The sequence below is a fragment of the Schistocerca serialis genome, chromosome 6 (assembly GCF_023864345.2).
Source record: "Schistocerca serialis cubense isolate TAMUIC-IGC-003099 chromosome 6, iqSchSeri2.2, whole genome shotgun sequence".
Taxonomy (NCBI): domain Eukaryota; kingdom Metazoa; phylum Arthropoda; class Insecta; order Orthoptera; family Acrididae; genus Schistocerca; species Schistocerca serialis.
In genome coordinates this window covers 216,079,382-216,098,335 of record NC_064643.1, presented here as the reverse complement: position 1 = coordinate 216,098,335, position 18,954 = coordinate 216,079,382, and the positions used below count along the sequence as shown (strand labels likewise).

Here is an 18,954-nt window from a genome sequence, read left to right as displayed (position 1 = left end):
ATTGTTGTTGTGGTATGCCGTCTACTCATCTGCCGAGGTGCACAATTGTGTCTCCTTGAGTGATTCGTGATGGAGCATACAGCGGCACTTACAAGGGGAGGCCGCCAATTGTGAAATTCAGATTCGATTCATACTGCACATAATAAAAGCTCATGGCCAGAGGTGTAATGTGGCAAAGCACCAAGATGCACTTATCAGCCGTTGTCGAGAAAATCGACACTTAAAATAAACCGTTGCCGTGAAATACACTCTACGATTAATAATTTTCTACAGTGTCGTGGCGCAGCGGTAAGCGCTCGGGTTCGTAATCCGAAGGTCACCGGATCGAATCTCGCGCCATGCAACTTTTTTTTTTTAGTATTTGTTTTTTGTAATTCAAATGTGTGTATACACACACACACACACACACACACACACACACACACACACACAAATATATATATATATATATATATATATCTGTCTCTCGGGGGGGGGCAAAGTATATGTCTATATATATATATATTTATATATATATGTATAACTGTTCCAACTGATTGCCGGGAATTATATATATATATATTGCCGGGAATTATATATATATATATATATATATATATATATATAATTCCCGGCAATCAGTTGGAACAGTTATACATATAGTAAGTTGAAAATCGTTTGTCGTGGAAAAACTGGCGACTTCGAACATCATTATGTTTTCCGCGAACAAAGTTGTATTTCACAAATGTTGTTAATTGTCTTCATAATTTTAACCACGTATAGTTAACGGAAGACGTAGAAACGATATTCGGAAACGAATACGTATAGCGTAAGTCAAACGTTCGAATTAGAATGGAAACCCCACGAACACAAATTTGCTGTGGCAGGTATGAAATATAAACTCCGTTACTCGCTCGTTACACTTGAAGGACAGATGTTGAATGGGCCGAAACGAGCCGCCGCATAACAGCGTAGTTGCCTGCTAACTTCGAAAGAAGGTAGATGCGGTCCCTAGCGCAACTTATAACATCGTCGAAAATCAGTGCGGACGGGAGAGCTTTGGTACACCCTGTTAAACAAACGGAAAAATGGAGGCGGTACAATTGGAGAGCGATCCGCCTTCACCAACATGCATAAGCAATTTATTAATAGTATATAAAAAACTAATAATAAAGAAAGTTGCATGGCGCGAGATTCGATCCGGCGACCTTCGTATTACGAACCCGAGCGCTTACCACTGCGCCACGACACTGTAGAAATTTATTAATCGTAGAGAGTATTTCACCGCAACGGTTTCTTTTAACTGTCGATTATCTCGACAACGGCTGAGAAGTGCATATTGGTGCTTTGCCACATTACACCTCTGGCCATGAGCTTTTATTATGCGCAGTATGAATCGAATCTGAATTTCACAATTGGCGGCCTCCCCTTGTTAGCTAAATAAACTGCAGATGTTTTCCTGCTGAAGACGGGATCATATCTTTGTACACTGCGTTCCAAACGGAAAACATAACAGTACAGTGATGTTTGGTGTTTTCACACCTGTCCAATATACTTTAAAGGTCTATTCTGCTAGATTGTTAATTGTCAGAAATGTATTCGTTTACATTCCCATACAGGGGAGACATTACTTGAAAGTCGTCTCCCCGGTGTCGGTGGATAAATATGATATTGCAGTGCCTACGTTATTCCGAATTACGATGCAATATTCCTTCCGACATGCAAATCGTATCGTAACAGGCATAAGGCTAGAACTGTAGTGTCAAACCGAATCGTCTGCGCTGCAGAAGAAGACGTGGCGTCCTCTTAAAATACATATCTGTAAATTAGACAAACAAGTTATCGCCTAAGGTGTGTGCGATTTTGTAATCGATTTCCGCAACTTTTTCTTTTACGATGGAAATGGAAATACCGTGTGGCTAGGGCCTCCCGTCGTGTAGACCGTTTGTCTGGTGCAAGTCCTTCGAGTTGACGCCACTTCGGCGACTTGCGTGTCGATGGGGACGAAATCATGATATTAAGGACAACACAACACTCAGTCTCTGAGCGGAGAAAATCTCCGACCCAGCTGGGAATCGAACCCGGGCCGTTAGGTATGACATTCCGTCGCGCTGACCACTTTTTTTTTCTTTCATTTTGTTCGGTATTGTTCGTTGCGTTCGGTCTGGGCGGACGTCACAAGACATCCATTCAGGCTGATCGTTGATTCCTTTACTCAGTGCTGAGTTACTGTGCCGGCTTATCTCATAATGTTCTATTTTGTTCGTTGTATATGTTCGGGGCGGACATCGGACATCTCATGACACCCGTTCAGGTTGTTCGCTGATCAGTTCACACAAGTTTTTTTTTTCTTTTTTTTACTACAGGGGGTAGCTAACCGCCGGCCAGTGTGGCCGAGCGGTTCTAGGCGCTTCAGTCTGGAACCGCGCGACCGCTACGGTCGCAGGTTCGAATCCTGCCTCGGGCATGGATGTGTGTGATGTCCTTAGGTTAGTTAGGTTTAAGTAGTTCTAAGTTCTAGGGGACTGCTGACCTCACATGTTAAGTCCCATAGTGCTCAGAGCCATTTGAGGTAGCTAACCACCACTCAGCTACCAGGGGCGGACTCTCTTACGATTATTTGTAATGAATACAGACAATTTTATTCTGTAATGTTGTTCGGTTAATTCCTTGTAAAAATTGTCAGTGATCCGGATTGTGGACCACTGCGTGATGTCAAGGGTTTTAGGTGAATGTTAAGTCGTTTACTTGGCCAGTACCTTTCACGTAAGCCACGCAAAGTTGTGCACTCGGTACGTATATTGGTACTCCAACGAACCTCTAGAGTGCGTCATGTTTCTTCTGCAGGACAGAGGGTTCGGTTTGACACTATAGTTCTAGCCTTATGTCTGTTAAGTTTCTTGTTGGCATTTAGCTTTTAAACGATGAAGCTTAATCATCAATTGACGATACACGACTGGTACGTCAGAGTCGTGATGTACATATGTACTCTATGGTATGTACCGGAGGTTCGTATTTTATTACTTTTGGTTTTTGGTTTTGGTTTTAGGGCGCAAAACTGCTATGGTCATTAGCGCCCGGTCCGTGACTTAGGAAACAGTAAAAAACCGAAATTGAAAACCAGCAGCAATGGGAACGAAAGTCATAAAATTGGAGAAACTAAAAGCAGAAGGAAGGCTTAAATATCCACTACAGAAAGGGGTTGGTTGTCCCCAAAAAAAGCTTCAGATGACTGACGTCATTTCACTGGCACTAATAAACTTGAGAACGCGGTCGGCTGAGCGCGTGTCATCTGCTAAAATCGACGATATATCAGGCGATAGCTGTAGACGGGAGCGTAACGGATTAAAATAGGGGCACTCAATTAAAAGGTGTCTTACCGTCCACAGCTGAGAGCAGTGGGGACAGAGTGGGGGAGGATCGCCGCTTAAAAGATGTTGATGGCTAAAAAGACAGTGCCCTATCCGGAGTCTAGTTAAAATTACCTCCTCCCGACGACGCGTTCGGGAGGAAGAGGTCCAAGCACAAGGAAGAGCTTTCATGTCCCGCAATTTATTATGGGTAAGTGTCGACCAATGCGTGTGCCATAAATGAACAACACGTCGACATAGAATGCTCCGTAGATCGGCGAAGGGAATCGATTGAATAGCTGGCCGAGGAAGAGAGACTGCAGCCTTGGCTTCAATATCGGCCGCCTCATTTCCACAGATACCAACGTGTCCCGGGAGCCAGAGGAACGCCACCGAGACGCCCCCCTGGTGGAGCAAGCGCAGACAGTCCTGAATCAGGTGGACCAGAGGGTACACAGGATAAAGAGCTTGGAGACTGAGGAGACAGCTGAGAGAATCTGAGCAGATAACGTACTGTATCCGCTGATGGCGGCGGATGTAGTGGACAGCCTGGAGAACAGCGTAAAGCTCCGCAGTATAAACCGAACACTGGTCGGGAAGCCGAAAGTGATTTGGGGTGTCGCCAACAATATAGGCACCCCCTACACCTAACGATGTTTTCGAGCCGTCGGTGTAAATAAATGTGGCGTCCGTCATTTGTGCACATAGAGCAGCAAATGCCCGACGATAAACAAGTGAAGGGGTACCATTACTGTTTACTGTTGTTTATTGTAATGACCATTATAAGACTGTTGTAACATCTACTGTATGTAGAAAGAAAATTTTCTTATTTATCAGGTCACCAGATGATGGCGTAGCGTGGAAACGCGTCATGACAAGAAACAATAAATAAATTCACAAAAAACCAGTGAATATTTTTGAGCAATATTACAGCATTTTTAAAGTATATTTGATAATCGCATTAAAACCTTCGTTATTTCCTGTCTTTTTTGTCTCTTGAAGGAGTATATTTCGCCTTGACTGTCAAAAATGTTATTTTTTGCGACTGACCAATTTTAATGGAAATACCGTTACAAAGTGGAAACTACAATCAGACACAAAATATCTTTTTACTTACAATTTGTGAACGTGGAAGAACACACAAATATAAAAGGGCGAAAGACAGAAAAGAGTAAACACTCTCAGTCATCATATGATAATATTATTTCTGACACTTTCGTCGTGTACATAAGAACTCATGCCCCTGTATACATCACCTTGTGAAACTACGGACACACATTCCACACGGAGAACAATTTAAGCAGAAAAGAAGTTTGACGTAAGTTTCAGAATTAAACTTGCTCAGATTACAGGAACAGCTAAAACAGAAAACTAGCATAGACACTGACTGCGCAGGGTAAACTCCAACAAACACCGACATACACATTCTTATACACGTATAGGAGAGACTTTGGTCCTTGCAGAGATAATGTCCATCGAGGTTACACGTTCTAAGCACAAAGGGCAGACAGATAAATCGCTACGGCGTGAATTTAATTAGCTTTCTAAGGTGAGATACGTAGGCGGCAAAAAATGTGTAGACGATTAAATGAAAACCATTATGATCAAAACGTAATGTTACGTGAACACAGCCTGATTTAAAAATAGAACTTGAAATTACTTGCATGTCGCCTGATACATTACCTTAGAAAGTAAGCTTTTAATCCTGCCCGCTTAAAATATGAGTAATACCTCCTATGGGAAACATCAGTTTCTTACCCAAGCCATAATTAATGGATGAACCACCCGTAGATGCCACCTCCAAGACTTCTGTCTTATGATTTATAACAGTCTTATTCAATTAACTATTGCACTAAAGTATCTTGAACTAATCCTCGAACGGCAACTGACATGGAAATCCCACTGACAAAAAGCCTCCAATAGACTAAAAATAGTAAACCTACTAACTAGCCGAACTTGGGGATTACATCCCTCCACTAACCTCCACACGTGCCAGGCATTGATCCGACCCATACCCTCCTACGCAACCGTCGCATGGATATCCACTCCAGTCCGTTCAAGTCCTTGAGCGCCGAGCACTCTACCTCGCTTTTTAGATCCATTTACCTTCCCCATCTTGTATACTTTACCATCTCATGTATTTCCCAACTCTCCTCACTCACAATGAGCACCACATAACAATCTGCAGCGCCGCAAACTGGCTTCCAATAATCCTATTGTCTCCCCTACAGTTTCCATTCCTAGTACCTTGCTGAGCCTATCCACATTCCACCAACCCTGTATCTCCCCACTCTCCATATCCTCTTCCAAAGAAAATTATGCTGTTCCCCTCTCCAATATTGATATTCCCTTAGCCACCCTGCCAACTACAATTGCATCCACCCATTCCCACGTCATCAGGTTTCCGCTGCCCCTTTCCCCCTAGCGACATTTTCTCTCCCTCCTGTCCCTAATGACCGTGCTGTCGACGGGACTTTAAATTCTAATCTACCTTCCTTCCGCGTCCTCCCCATCTCCCCCCCCCCTTCATTCGCCCCCCCCTTCCCTCCTTGGTATTATACCCAAAGACGCCCCTGACAAATCCGTTCCGTCTTTTCCTTCTCTATCGATACTACACATCAGCTGGGGTGCCTTACTTCTACAGCATGTTTTAAACGCACTTTATATTGTTTTAATTTTACCTTTTAGTTTTCCTGTTTTGATTTTAAAAGACGAAGTAAATCAAGCTTGTTTTATGTGAAACCCTCATTAGTTCATCTTTTATAAATAACCCACCTATTAATTCGTTGTTTTTCGTCTTGCGTTTATGTTACCTATCCTTTGTGTTCAGAGAGGGTTAACTGCAATGCTGACAGTCCACCCCATCGTCCGTATGGAATGGAATCACAATAAATGAAAAAGAATCAGTTTTTTCACTTAAAATATTTTCAGGGCCCTTCCGCAGGGATCATAGATTTTAAGATCCTTCAAAATGTTAATTATATTAGGTTTCTTAGCTACACGCTGTGCTGATTATAGACCCGTGCTTCGCTCCGGAAGTTAAAGAACGACCTTCGCACAGCGTCGCTTTTTAAGTTTCCGTGCCTCAACTGGTAAAAACGGAACTATTATAGGATCACTTTGTCAATAAATTCGTTTTTACTAGGCAAGAAGTCAAATATGAATGGAGCATATCAAAAAGAGCAAAGCAGTTTCGTTAAGTTTTTAATACAGAAAGCGAAATCAGTAAATCATTATATCCTAGCCAAGTAAATTCAGCATTAGTTTGTCTTTGGTAAGATGAAACTGCGGTGCTTCATTCTGTCACTGACATAAACTTTCGAAAATACTTGTCACTGACAAGTAAGGCAAACATCCGAAGTACTAAGGCGAGTAGACTTCTAAAACTTTAGATCACGTCCTCCTTTGTTATTGTGATCCTATTTTGATAAAGAAACGCTCTACATGTCCCCAAGGTACGCTCCACGAAAATTAGTTATCTTGATTAGCGTGTTCAGTTTTGGAGATTGGCGTTTTCAATTAGAGTAACAGACAAACACGACGGTTTGAGATAAAACTTTAGATCAAGAGTCTTTTTTCGTATTCTGATTTTGATGAAATGAAGCCTATACGTTGCCCCAGGCTACAATGATGTTGCCTTTGAAAACCCTATGAAAATTCGTCTAGTAGTTTTGGAGATCAGCGTGTTCAAACAGACAGACTTTACTGTTTTATTATTGGTATATAGATTTAGTGTTTGTAATAAGGAGGCTGGATTTCCTAAAACACGTCAGATTTTTAGGAAATCTGACTGCAGTTGGCACTTGAGAAAGATATTTCAACAAAAATTGGCCAATTGTGGAACACGAAATTTTTAACAATCATGGCGGAGTGTATTCCTTCAAGACTGTGGCACTCTGCAGAAGTACATTTACTGCTTCCCTCTACTCGTATATTCAGAATGAACCAGCCAGCTAGTTTCTCAACGTCATTGGTTCTTTTTGTTACAGAAACCTTGAGGAAGTATCCGCCGGTGGCGTTCCTACCAAGGAAGACCACCCGCCCGTACCAGATCCCGGGTAGCAAGGTGGTGATTGACAACGACATGGCGGTCATCGTTCCCAACTACGCGCTGCACCACGACCCCAGGTACTTCCCTGACCCGGAGCGGTTTGACCCCGAGCGCTTCTCAGAGGAGGAGAAGGCCAAGAGGCACCCCTACGTGTACCTGCCGTTCGGTGAGGGGCCACGCAATTGCGTAGGTAAGTCTTAATGCCCTCCATCTCCTTTGCATGTTTTGTCAAAATCGCCGGAAAAACCGCAGAAGTTTAGTTTAAGATTTTTCCCAGAGTAAAATTAGCTGATTTAGCTGCAATTGTGAAGCTTTAAAATCTATCAGAAATTCTGTGCAATTTTTTGGGTTGCACATTCGATAGTGGAAATAAGCGTTTGGCGTCAATGGCCGGGAGGCCCTTTGGGGGGCGGGTCCGGCCGCCTCGGTGCAGGTCTTTTTACATTCGACGCCACATTGGGCGACCCGCGCGCCGGATGGGGATGCAATGATGATGAAGACAACACCAAGTCCCTGAGCGGAGAAAATCACCGACCCAGCCGGGAATCGAACCCGGGCATGTAGGACAGCAATCCGTCACGCTGACCACTCAGCTATCGGGGCGGACACATTCGATAGTAAAATAATGTGACTGACGAACGTATCGTATCTGGAAACAAGAGGTCCAAAGACACAGAATAAGTTAGTATTCTTGGCTGCACACCTTCGGCTTCAGGAACTAGAATATCTGCTCGAAGCCAAGATGTTCTAAAGCAGTGATATTTTGTCTCGTCTCCGAACGAACCTATGTAGTTTGTTATGACAATTGAAGTAAGGCCTTCTCATATTAGCCTGTTGTTGTATAAAATAAATCGTGCAGAACAGTATATGATTGTTAGAAGCAACGTCGTCCTGCACTAAACACACGTTCTACAAAAAATCTAGTTTCACTTCCCACTTGTCAGACGTAAGCGGAGCCTGTACTCACAAATGCTTACGCTCTCTATAAATCATGACCACATAATCAGATATTCGAATAACATGTCACAGTTGTAAAATAACATATAAGTAAAGATTTCATTCAGATGAATAAGTAGACAAAATAACCGCCCAGACGGTACTGCACTTCTACCATGTTCTTTCTCAAAAGTAAAAATCTTTTCATCCTTTTACTGGCTTTGAGTCTGATTCAGCTTCAGTAGTTACTCAGAACGTTCCCAATAACAGCACTGTCACCACTGAGTTTCATCAAAAAGACGAGAGAGATGTCAAGGAAAACATGCCTTCGCAGGACGTAGCCAAGCTGTACTGTAACACAATCTGCAACTTTCACTACTCCTAGACAAAGCGGACGATCTTGGTAACAGCGTACCGTCAAAGTTCTATATCAGTAAATAGGAAATTAAAATTCAGCGTGATGAAGTTCTGCACTGAGTGCCCACTGTTCGACAGTTTGCGACGTGCTGGAAGGCTCAGCAATCACGGGCCGATGCTATGACTCAAGTTTCAAGGCCACTTAGAGCAGAACACTATTAATGCAATCAACAGTATACGCCCATTCCAAGTTTATTTTTTCTGAATACGCACAGCTTTTTTATTGCATATAGAAACACGTACACACACATACACACACAAACACATGTAGACAGGCACACACACACACACACACACATACACAGACGGAACACGTAAAATGTGTGTATGGCTTATACAGTCGGTCAGCTTCCTTCAGTTTAAACTTCACTTTGCCGTGCACACAAACGTGTGTTGTTTAAAATATCTTATCTTAATAGGGCCCTGAAGAATAAACAATATTTAGATACAATTCGTCATCTAATTTATACACGTTTATCAGTAATTCATACTTGTTAACCCCCCCCCCCCCCCCCCCACACACACACACACAGAGCAAATAATAGCGTAATCTTTCAATAATCTTCAGATTCAATACAGCAGTAACCCTTATGCCTGCTAGGACATTAGCATTCCACAGCCTCCACTCCGTCTTCACTTAGTTAGCCAAGTACAACCAAAAGATCCCTGAGAAACTACCTTCGAAACTAATCACAGTCCAAGCTCAAATTCGTTACCAAATTTTCTCACAATCAAATTAAAATTTCCACGAAGCTCGTCTCCAACACTCACACGTCTTCCTTCCAACACGGCAACCCCTATTCTTTTGTTTCAGCAATGATATTTCCCCAATCTTGACAACAATTTACATAGATAAAATATATTTCCAACTGGGCCATCACATTACAGTATGTACAGAATAATATTTTCAGATAATATTATAATTACAATTTAGACAATATTTACAAATTTACAGCTTGACACAACACATACATTAACAGCAAGTGGGATAATTCACAAAATAATAACGAAGAATGAACAAACGATTACAGATATAGGTCTGTTTTTTTCCCCATTGATTTTCGATTCCCTCCTAAGGGGGTGGGCTGGCAGCAGCTTAGTACACCGCTCTTCAACCTACAGAATTTTTAAAACATAAGAAGAAGAACAATAAAAGCAGGCGATGAAATGGTGACTTAAATTGTAAAACGGCGGAAAATTGTGGAAAGTGAAAACATAAAACAAAGGGTTGGCGATGCTAATAAAATACACAGGAAGCAGACAGGTAAAATAGTAGACAGACAATTAAAAAAACACAGCAACCATCTGGTTTCTGTTCGCAAGAGATATAAAAATCACACCCAGTGACAGTATGATTTCCGTTAGCAATACTTTGGAAAAGACGCACAACACTTAACACTCACTGGAAACATTGCACTAAAAAGTCGGCACAAAGACGACACACCACAGCCAAGGGCAGATGGGTGGGGGACCTGGACAGATGAGGGGAAAAAAGGGGGTGGAGAGGAAAAATGTGGTGAGGGGGGGGGGGGCAATTGACGGAGGGAGAGGACTCATAAGAGGGGGGGAGGGGGCAGGGCAGACACGAGAGGGAGTGGGGAAAGGAAGAGGAGGGGAATGCAAAAGGACTCGGGGGAGAGAAGGGAGGCAGAGAGAGGTTAGGTGGGGAAAAAACAGTATGGAAGGGGGGGGGGGGGGCAGAGGGAGCCTGGGAAAAGAACAGAGGAAGGGATGCAGAGGTGAGGATCAGAGCTGATAGGAGGGATAAATGGAGGGAGAGAGGACATCATCCAGGAGAGGGAGTCGATGGAAGCCACCTTGGGAAAGGAGATGAAGGGTGTAGAGATGGAGGGTAGGGGGGACACAATGGTGAAGGCGAGGCAGAGGGCGGGGGTAGGAGTGAAGAGGAGCAACCAGGGGATGAGGGGGATCAAGATGGCAGGAGATGTAGAGTACGCAGATATCTTCGAGAAATAGGAGGAGATGGAGGAAAGGAATCAGATTGTAGAGGATCTGCGTGGGGGATGGGTGGCACATATGGAAGGCGAGGTGGAGTGCATGGCGCTCAAGGATCTGGAGGGACTTACAGAATTTGTGTGTGTGTTTGTGGGGAGGGGGAGGGGAGATAGATCTGTGTGTACGTAGTATTAAAAATCTCCATTTCAAATTATACAATATTAGCTCAATGTGTGTGTGAAAGATACATCATTCAGCGAGGTCGTCAAGATTGTACATGGTACATAGACTACAATGGGCATGTCGTATGTTTACCTACGAGGAGCGCTCAATAAGTGATGCAACATATTTTTTTCGGGCAATTTCGGTTGAAAAATTGCGGGATCTGTTGTGGGACATGGAGAATATTCCCGCTTCATTCCCTGTAGTTTCATGAAGTTTCGATAGGTGACAGTGCTATATGTGGCCTTCAAAGTGCCGTCGTGGAGTTTCTTTTGGCGGAAAATCAGAGCATAGCAGACATCCGTAGGTGCTTTCAGAATATCTGTGGAGGCCTGGGAGTGAATAATATTCACGGTGAATCTTTCAGCGAGGCGTCTGTCATCGTCGCAATAAGGTCACGCAGACCTGTCCTATCTCTAACGTGCCAGCCGACCGCACACAGCTGTGACTCCTCCAATGTTGGAACGTGTGGACACTCTCATTCCAAGTGATCGACGGATCACAATCAAACACCTGGCAGCACCAGTCGAGAGGTTTCTCACCGCCTAACAGAAGAACAAAGGAGGAACATCTGAGCAGAATTCCCTCCGCTTTATGTGGCTGGTCTGACCATTTTTTGTCGAACATCGTTCGCATAGGTATCACTGAATGTATAGTGATACATGAAGATGCAACAGATGCCATGAAACTCGGATCTTTACAGTATACGTGCCTACAGCTTCACGACGTCTACAGTGCACAGAGTGGCTTGTGAGATGTCAACTTCTGCACATGATGTTGGTTACCGGTAACACTGAAGCTTGTTGATTTCTGGTTTGTTGTTCTTGTACCGTACTGAACTCGCACTGCCTCGTGTTGTCCCCAAATCTTGTCGCTCCTAACCATAACCTTTTCAGAGGAATCCCCAGCAGCAACTTTTTCATTGTTTCTCGAGAGTAGCATTTCTGCTGCTACCATCAGTATTTGGAAGTAAAGAGTCTTCTCGCCTCGTTTGTCTTACTTGTGAAACAACATTTGTGCCTGCCATAATATTTGAGTCGTGTTTCAGCTCTCCGAGACACGTTGTGTAATTAACCTGGCCGTGTTGCGTGATGCAAACGTGGCTCGTATCCCACTATTTTAAACTTTTAATTTAAGTGAATGAGGATTGTTTGAATACAACAGTTCGTGAAAGTTCGTCTTTGGTCCTTGACTGACGAAAAACAGGTACGTAGCTCCCTAGCCTGTCTATTTATGCATTACCCTTATGTAAATTTTATACTTTGTCCATTTCACATACGTTTGTCAGCGCTAGAATTGCTATATTTTATAGTTGCTATTAAAGAGATTATAATTTCGAGCTCATGGTAATGGTACATGTAGAATGTTGTAACCAACAAATATGTTTAGTTACAGGGTTGTAGATTTTATCTCTTACATCAGCGCATATCAAAAAGAAGATTAAATGGTCTATCAGTTCAATATACGTTAACAGGCACCAAGCACTAATTTCTGTATAAAACGCCCAAGAAATTCTGGTACAACGGTTTTCAGCTATAAATATTTTTATACAGTGTTACAAACTAGTGCAGATACTCACGACATGTCATTATAACGAATGAAAGATGATAAGTGAAATGATCTATACAGGGTGTTACAAAAAGGTACGACCAAACTTTCAGGAAACATTCCTCACACACAAATAAAGAAAAGATGTTATGTGGACATGTGTCCGGGAACGCTTACTTTCCATGATAGAGCTCATTTTATTACTTCTCTTCAAATCACATTAATCATGGAATGGAAACACACAGCAACAGAACGTACCAGCATGACTTCAAACACTCTGTTACAGGAAATGTTCAAAATGTTCTCCGTTAGCGAGGATACATGCATCCACCCTCCGTCGCATGGAATCCCTGATGCGCTGATGCAGCCCTGGAGAATAGCGTATTGTATCACAGCACACAATACGAGCACGAAGAGTCTCTACATTTGGTACCGGAGTTGCGTAGACAAGAGCTTTCAAATGCCCCCATAAATGAAAGTCAAGAGGGTTGAGGTCAGGAGAGCGTGGAGCCCATGGAATTGGTCCGCCTCTACCAATGCATCGGTCACCGAATCTGTTGTTGAGAAGCGTACGAACACTTCGACTGAAATGTGCAGGAGCTCCATCGTGCATGAACCGCATGTTGTGTCGTACTTGTAAAGGCACATGTTCTAGCAGCACAGGTAGAGTATCCCGTATGAAATCATGATAACGTGCTCAATTGAGAGTAGGTGGAAGAACATAGGGCCCAGTCAAGACATCACTAACAATGCCTGCCCAAACGTTCACAGAAAATCTGTGTTTATGACGTGATTGCACAATTTCGTGCGGATTCTCGTCACCCCACACATGTTGATTGTGAAAATTTACAATTTGATCATCAGAATCGATTCTGATGATCAAATTGTAAATTTTCACATACTGACGAAACTAAAATGAGCTCTAACATGGAAATTAAGCGTTTCCGGACACATGTCCACATAACGTCTTTTCTTTATTTGTGTGTGAGGAATGTTTCCTGAAAGTTTGGCCGTACCTTTTTGTAACAGCCTGTAGATGGTACATTTAGATCTGCGAGTGTACTTTGCTTGTTGCACGAGAAACAGATCCAAGGGACACACGACAATACATTTCTCTCTGTTTTGCGTCATAGGTTGTTACCATTGACGTGAGTTCTTTAGTAGTCTCGAAACTCCCGCTGACAGTAGCTAATGCCACTATCGCAATTTAGCAGGCGGTTGTTCCCCCACGTTACGTCCGCAGCTCGGTAGCTCAGCGTGTTCGGTCAGAGAGCTGGTTGGCCTCTGTAATAAAAGACTGAGTGGAAGGATCAACAAACGAACTTTAACGGATGTCATGTGACTTCCGCAACGACCAAACAAAAAAAAAAAAGGTTGCTGCCTCTGGATCACGGGGTCCCAGGTTCGATTCCTGGCCGGGTTCGGGATATTCTCTGCCCGGGGACTGGGTGTTTGTGTTGTCCTCATCATTTCATTATCATCAACATCATTTTTAACAGTGGATAGACTGGACTGTGAAACAAATTGGATTGTGTAACAACTGGGACTTTGTACGGGCGCTGATGACTGCACAATTGAGAGCCCCACGAACCAAAACATCATCCCCCTCCCACGTTACTGAGTGTGGAGCCGCAGTTCATTCAATGCCAGGAGCACTATCGTATGGAGTTTACGAGCAAACCCCCACTGAAAATATGTGATGATATTTATTATGTTTTCAATTACAGTTGGTTCAAATGGCTCTAAGCACTATGTGACTTAACACTTGAGGTCATCAGTCTCCTAGACTTATAGCTACGTAAACCTAACTAACCTAAGGACATCACACACATCCATGCCCGAGGCAGGATTCGAACCTGCGACCGTAGCAGCAGAGCGATTCCGGACTGAAGCGCCTAGAACCGCTCGGTCACAGCGGCCGGCCCAATTAGAGTAAGGGCAGCGATTATTGTGAGAATAGTAGTGATGAATAAGATAATGAACCGAGTGATCGTGGCAATGAAAGTGGTGAAATAGCTGTAAATGCTCGAAAATTCCTGCACTTGCTTGGAGGGAACCACCGGCAAACATCATAGCTCCACATGAACTACGTATGCCGCCTTACGGAACACAATGGTCGTCTTGTAAACGAAATTCTGTTATTGTGTTTCTCAGCCTCAGATCACACAAAATTATGTAATTTAGTTTCCTTGTGTAGTGATTCCTTTACACTTTTTTTATCTGCGGTCGAGGTTTCTTATGAATATGTGTCCTCTGAAAGCATGCTTGCATGGGAAAGTTTTGCGCTGCTAACACGAACGTCTTCACCATCGTATTATACGTACTATAGCAGTCTTAATGTAAAACAATGTTATTGCCATACTACGAATAAACGTTAAAATAATGAAACACAATATGTTCGATTTTCTGTTCACAGGCATGAGACTGGGCCTCCTGCAGTCTAAAATCGGCCTCGCTCATCTGATGTCAAAGATTGAATTCCAGAAATGCGATGAGACTAAAATTCCAATTGAATTCGATCCACTAACCATAGTGCTCATGCCCGCAACTGGGATTCACCTTCGAGCGAAGAAGAGATCTGTGTGAAGAGTGAAGATTAACTGTCCTAACAGAAACGTTTACGAGAAGACAACATATTCTATATCCGTGTAACACGTGTATCGTCAATAAATCTCTAAAAGCCATCATTTGTCTGAACAGCAAGAATCAGTGCGCGACTCCTTCAGTTGTGTGTACATGGTTGTGACTGAAAATAAAAAGAAATAGGTAAATGTCTTCTTTGACTCTGATATCAAGAGGTAGAGGTCTAGGTGGGGAGCCACATGTAGCCCCGTAGCCTACTAGACTAAGACAGGCTGTGCAATGTCCAGTGAATCCATGATAAGTTGCGATTAGATAAATACCAACAGTGCGTGAATGTGTCAAGCATTGGCAGCCTTGGCCTTCAGACAACAGATCAGCGGTATGTCTTATCGTGATGTGTAGACTTTCGTCCTCTGATTGCACCTCTCTTACAGACTAAACGCCGTTTATTGTTCTTATACCAGAGCAGAAAGTCGAGAAGACAGCTGTGTTGTGTTTTTTACTAGTGCTGTCATTCTATAATCGTTCGATTGTAAAACAAAAAGTCAAAAATACGTTCGCTGCGTTGAAATGTTTACAGAAGATGCTCTTGTTGCGAGAGAAAGGTTGTTTTCTGAAAGCAATAATAAAACCCTGTTAATATGAGTACAGTGTCGTATGACATGTTTTCATACGGCGCAGATCAAGAAACAACGGAAGTGGCAACACAATATAAAACAAGAAGACAAAAAATAAGGGGAAGGAACCAATTTATCACCTAATGCGCTACCAATCAGTCGCCATTGTTTACGATTTTAACAACCACTGTGAAGGATGTCTTACCATTTTGAAAGAAACAATCCTTTAGATAAACGTGAGATGTGCAATCAAGAATTAAAATCAGTTTTTGATGCTAGTCTCGAAGGGTGGAACACGGAGAAAGAATGAAAGATGAGAGACAAACACTTATTTTTTTAAAGTGGATCAGAACCGGTATCGAACCATCTGTCCTTGGTACCAACGGTGTAAAGTTTACACAATAAGTGTGCTCGCTGCTTGTTAACGTTAGTATATGATTCGAGCTAACGTAGTAATATGGAAAGTATCTGTACCTAAATAAAATAAATTTAATTTTAATACCTTTGTTTCTGAAAAGTTTCAGCTGCATTTGATAATTTCTTCGCAAATGATGTCTTCGGAAGGAAGATGCTGATTGAAAGTGTCCAAAATATACCAATGTCCATAATTTTTTTTTAAAATACAAAAAGATCAGTTTGTTTTATTCAGGTGACTAGTAGACTGCACAGTAAAAAAAAAAAAAAAACGCATTCTTCCATTTACTGTTGTCACATTATTCTTCTGATACAGTTCAAACTCAAATTAAACGGAGTCTATTATCTTTCACAAACAAATTCAGATATACTACTTCTAAAAGTAAAAGACTTAGATTACGAATGTTGGTGAAAGTAAACATTATACTTCTAAAATAACACAGTGAACAGCTTGTCCTGACTTCTCATCATTTTGAGATATGACATTGTACAGAGCAATGATATTGTTACCTGGGATAAACTAAATTGGGAAAAGGTTTGTATAAAAGAAGACTGAGGTATTTAAAAAAAATTACTGTTTCGTTAATGCATATTTTCTGTTTAAAGCATGGTATATATTTCCAATCATTTCACGCATTTCCTATTTCTTTTGAAGTTCTGTTTCCTGTCGTACAAGTATACAGTGCAGACACCAATCACAGCCCATACGGAAGCAAGAAGAGTATAGCCACACGAATCGCGTTATATCACCCACGAGTCACACATTGTTACAGGCGATATTGTATCCAAGGCGACACCCCTGCCTTGTGTGTTCATACATTTCTCAGGTAGTCAAATTTATCTTCCCTCAGTTCGGCTTCAATAAATCGCTCCATTCTTTTGTACATAATTCGTTTTAATGTTTTACAAGCATGGCTGGGAGGTACTCACATCTGTCAGACCATGCATTCTCGCGTATTATGCTTACTACACACTTCATGAAATCTTTAAACTCGTAATCTCCGCTCACACGCCCTGGCGGATGCATTGGTGCCTACCGACTGCCGTGTTATCCTCTGCCAATGACGTCACAACACGTAATAGCTCGCCGTTGTCTGTTTTCGTGACCTGGAGCCGATGTTACTCGGTCAAGTAGCTTCTCGATTGACATCACGAGGCTGTCTTCACCTAGTTCTAGTCCTGACACCACGGAAAAATCCCTGGGAGAACTGGGTTCAAAAATTGTTCAAATGGCTCTAAGCACTATGGCACTTAACGTCTTAGGTCACCAGTCCCATAGACTTAGAACTACTTGAATCTAACTAACCTAAGGACATGCCCGAGGCAGGATTCGAACCTGCGACCGCAGCAGCAGCGTGGTTCGGGAGTATCTCGTACACCACGCATACTGGATGGAACAGTTTTATCATTCTTGTTTCTCCCGGGTATATTAATAATTCTCAAGGAATATCGTCTACTAGAGGTTTCTTGTTTTGCCTCGGCCTTTCACTGCTTTCTCAAATTGTTATTGCGACCTCAGTTCATCCCCTTTCCATAACACTGTCTTCAAATTTCTCACCTTCATAAAACCAAACCCCTTCTATATATCTTCATCCTTCAGCCTTGCCTTCGTTGCTTCGTAGTGTGGTCCCATCTGAGCACTTGATTTCATAAAGCTACTTACTTTTTCTCCTGAGGTTCAAAAAATGGTTCAAATGATTCTGACCACTATGGGACTTAACATCTGTAGTCATCAGTCCGCTAGAACTTAGAACTACTTCAACCTAACTAAGCTAAGGACATCACACACATCCATGCCCGAGGCAGGATTCGACCCTGCGACCGTAGCGGTCACGGGGTTCCAGACTGAAGCGCCTAGAACCGCACAGCCACCCGGCTTCTGAGGTTCGTTTAATTTTTCTGCAGCCGATGTATATACACCACAGCTTTTTTTCTAGTTCACTTTTCTAGGATTCTTTAATTTCCGCATTTATTTATTACTAAGACTAGAATTAAGCTGTAGATGTTTAACGTTATATAGCGTGTCACATTGAGAGAAATATAGACTCTATAGAATATAACAACTCGTTTTAGAATCACAAGACGTTGGCGACATTCGTAACACTAATAAATTCCCATAGTCATGCAACCATCTGCAGTCTTGCAGTTCTCATTCAGTCATTCCTGCTTCGCCATTTTACACTTTCTATGAATCTTATTTTTTAATCGTATATATTGCCTTTTCCCTGCCTCGTTTGCTGCATTTGTGTGTTTTCTCTTTTACTAAATAAACTTTTACATCTCGTGTGTTACACAAGGATTTCTACTAGCCTTCGTCTATTTGTCTAATGTTCGTCCCGATCCCTTCAGTAGCTCATTTCTCAAAGCTCCTCACCGATTTCATTCCTATTCCTTATTTCAAAGTTGTTGGCTAATAAAAATGGTTCAAATGGCTCTAAGCACTATGGGACTTAACATCTGAGGTCATCAGTCCCCTGGAACTTAGAACTACTCAAACCTAACTAACCTAACGACATCACACACATCCATGCCCGAGGCAGGATTCGAACCTGCGACCGTAGCGGTCGCGCGGTTCCAGACTGAAGCGCCCAGAACCGCTCGGCCATGTTGCCTAACACCCTCTTTTAAACTCTCAACAGTCCGTCGTTATTTAAAATCATTCAAGTAAAATCTCCATAACTTCGCACCTGTTTGAAAATTCTCAAGCTTTAGTCTACATTTCACGACCAATAAATATTGGTCGGAGACTACATCCATTTCAGGAAATGTTTTTTGAAGTTTAAAAACCCGGTTTCTGAATCTTAGTATTACCATCATATAAACTATCTGTAACCTTTTGGTGTTTGCAGGAGTTTTCCACGTACGCAACCTTCTTTCGTGA

At 42.4% G+C, this 18,954-nt stretch overlaps 1 protein-coding gene across 1 annotated transcript in view; it reads left to right on the top strand.

Moving 5' to 3' along the window:
* The window catches only part of LOC126484768 (probable cytochrome P450 6a13), a 58,287-nt gene extending 43,242 nt beyond the window's left edge, over positions 1 to 15,045 (top strand). The window contains exons 6-7 of the mRNA XM_050108365.1: positions 7,319 to 7,570; positions 14,876 to 15,045. Of these exons, the coding sequence (XP_049964322.1) occupies positions 7,319 to 7,570; positions 14,876 to 15,045 (422 nt within the window). The remainder of the gene's footprint in view (positions 1 to 7,318; positions 7,571 to 14,875) is intronic.
* The last annotated feature ends 3,909 nt before the right edge of the window (positions 15,046 to 18,954 follow it).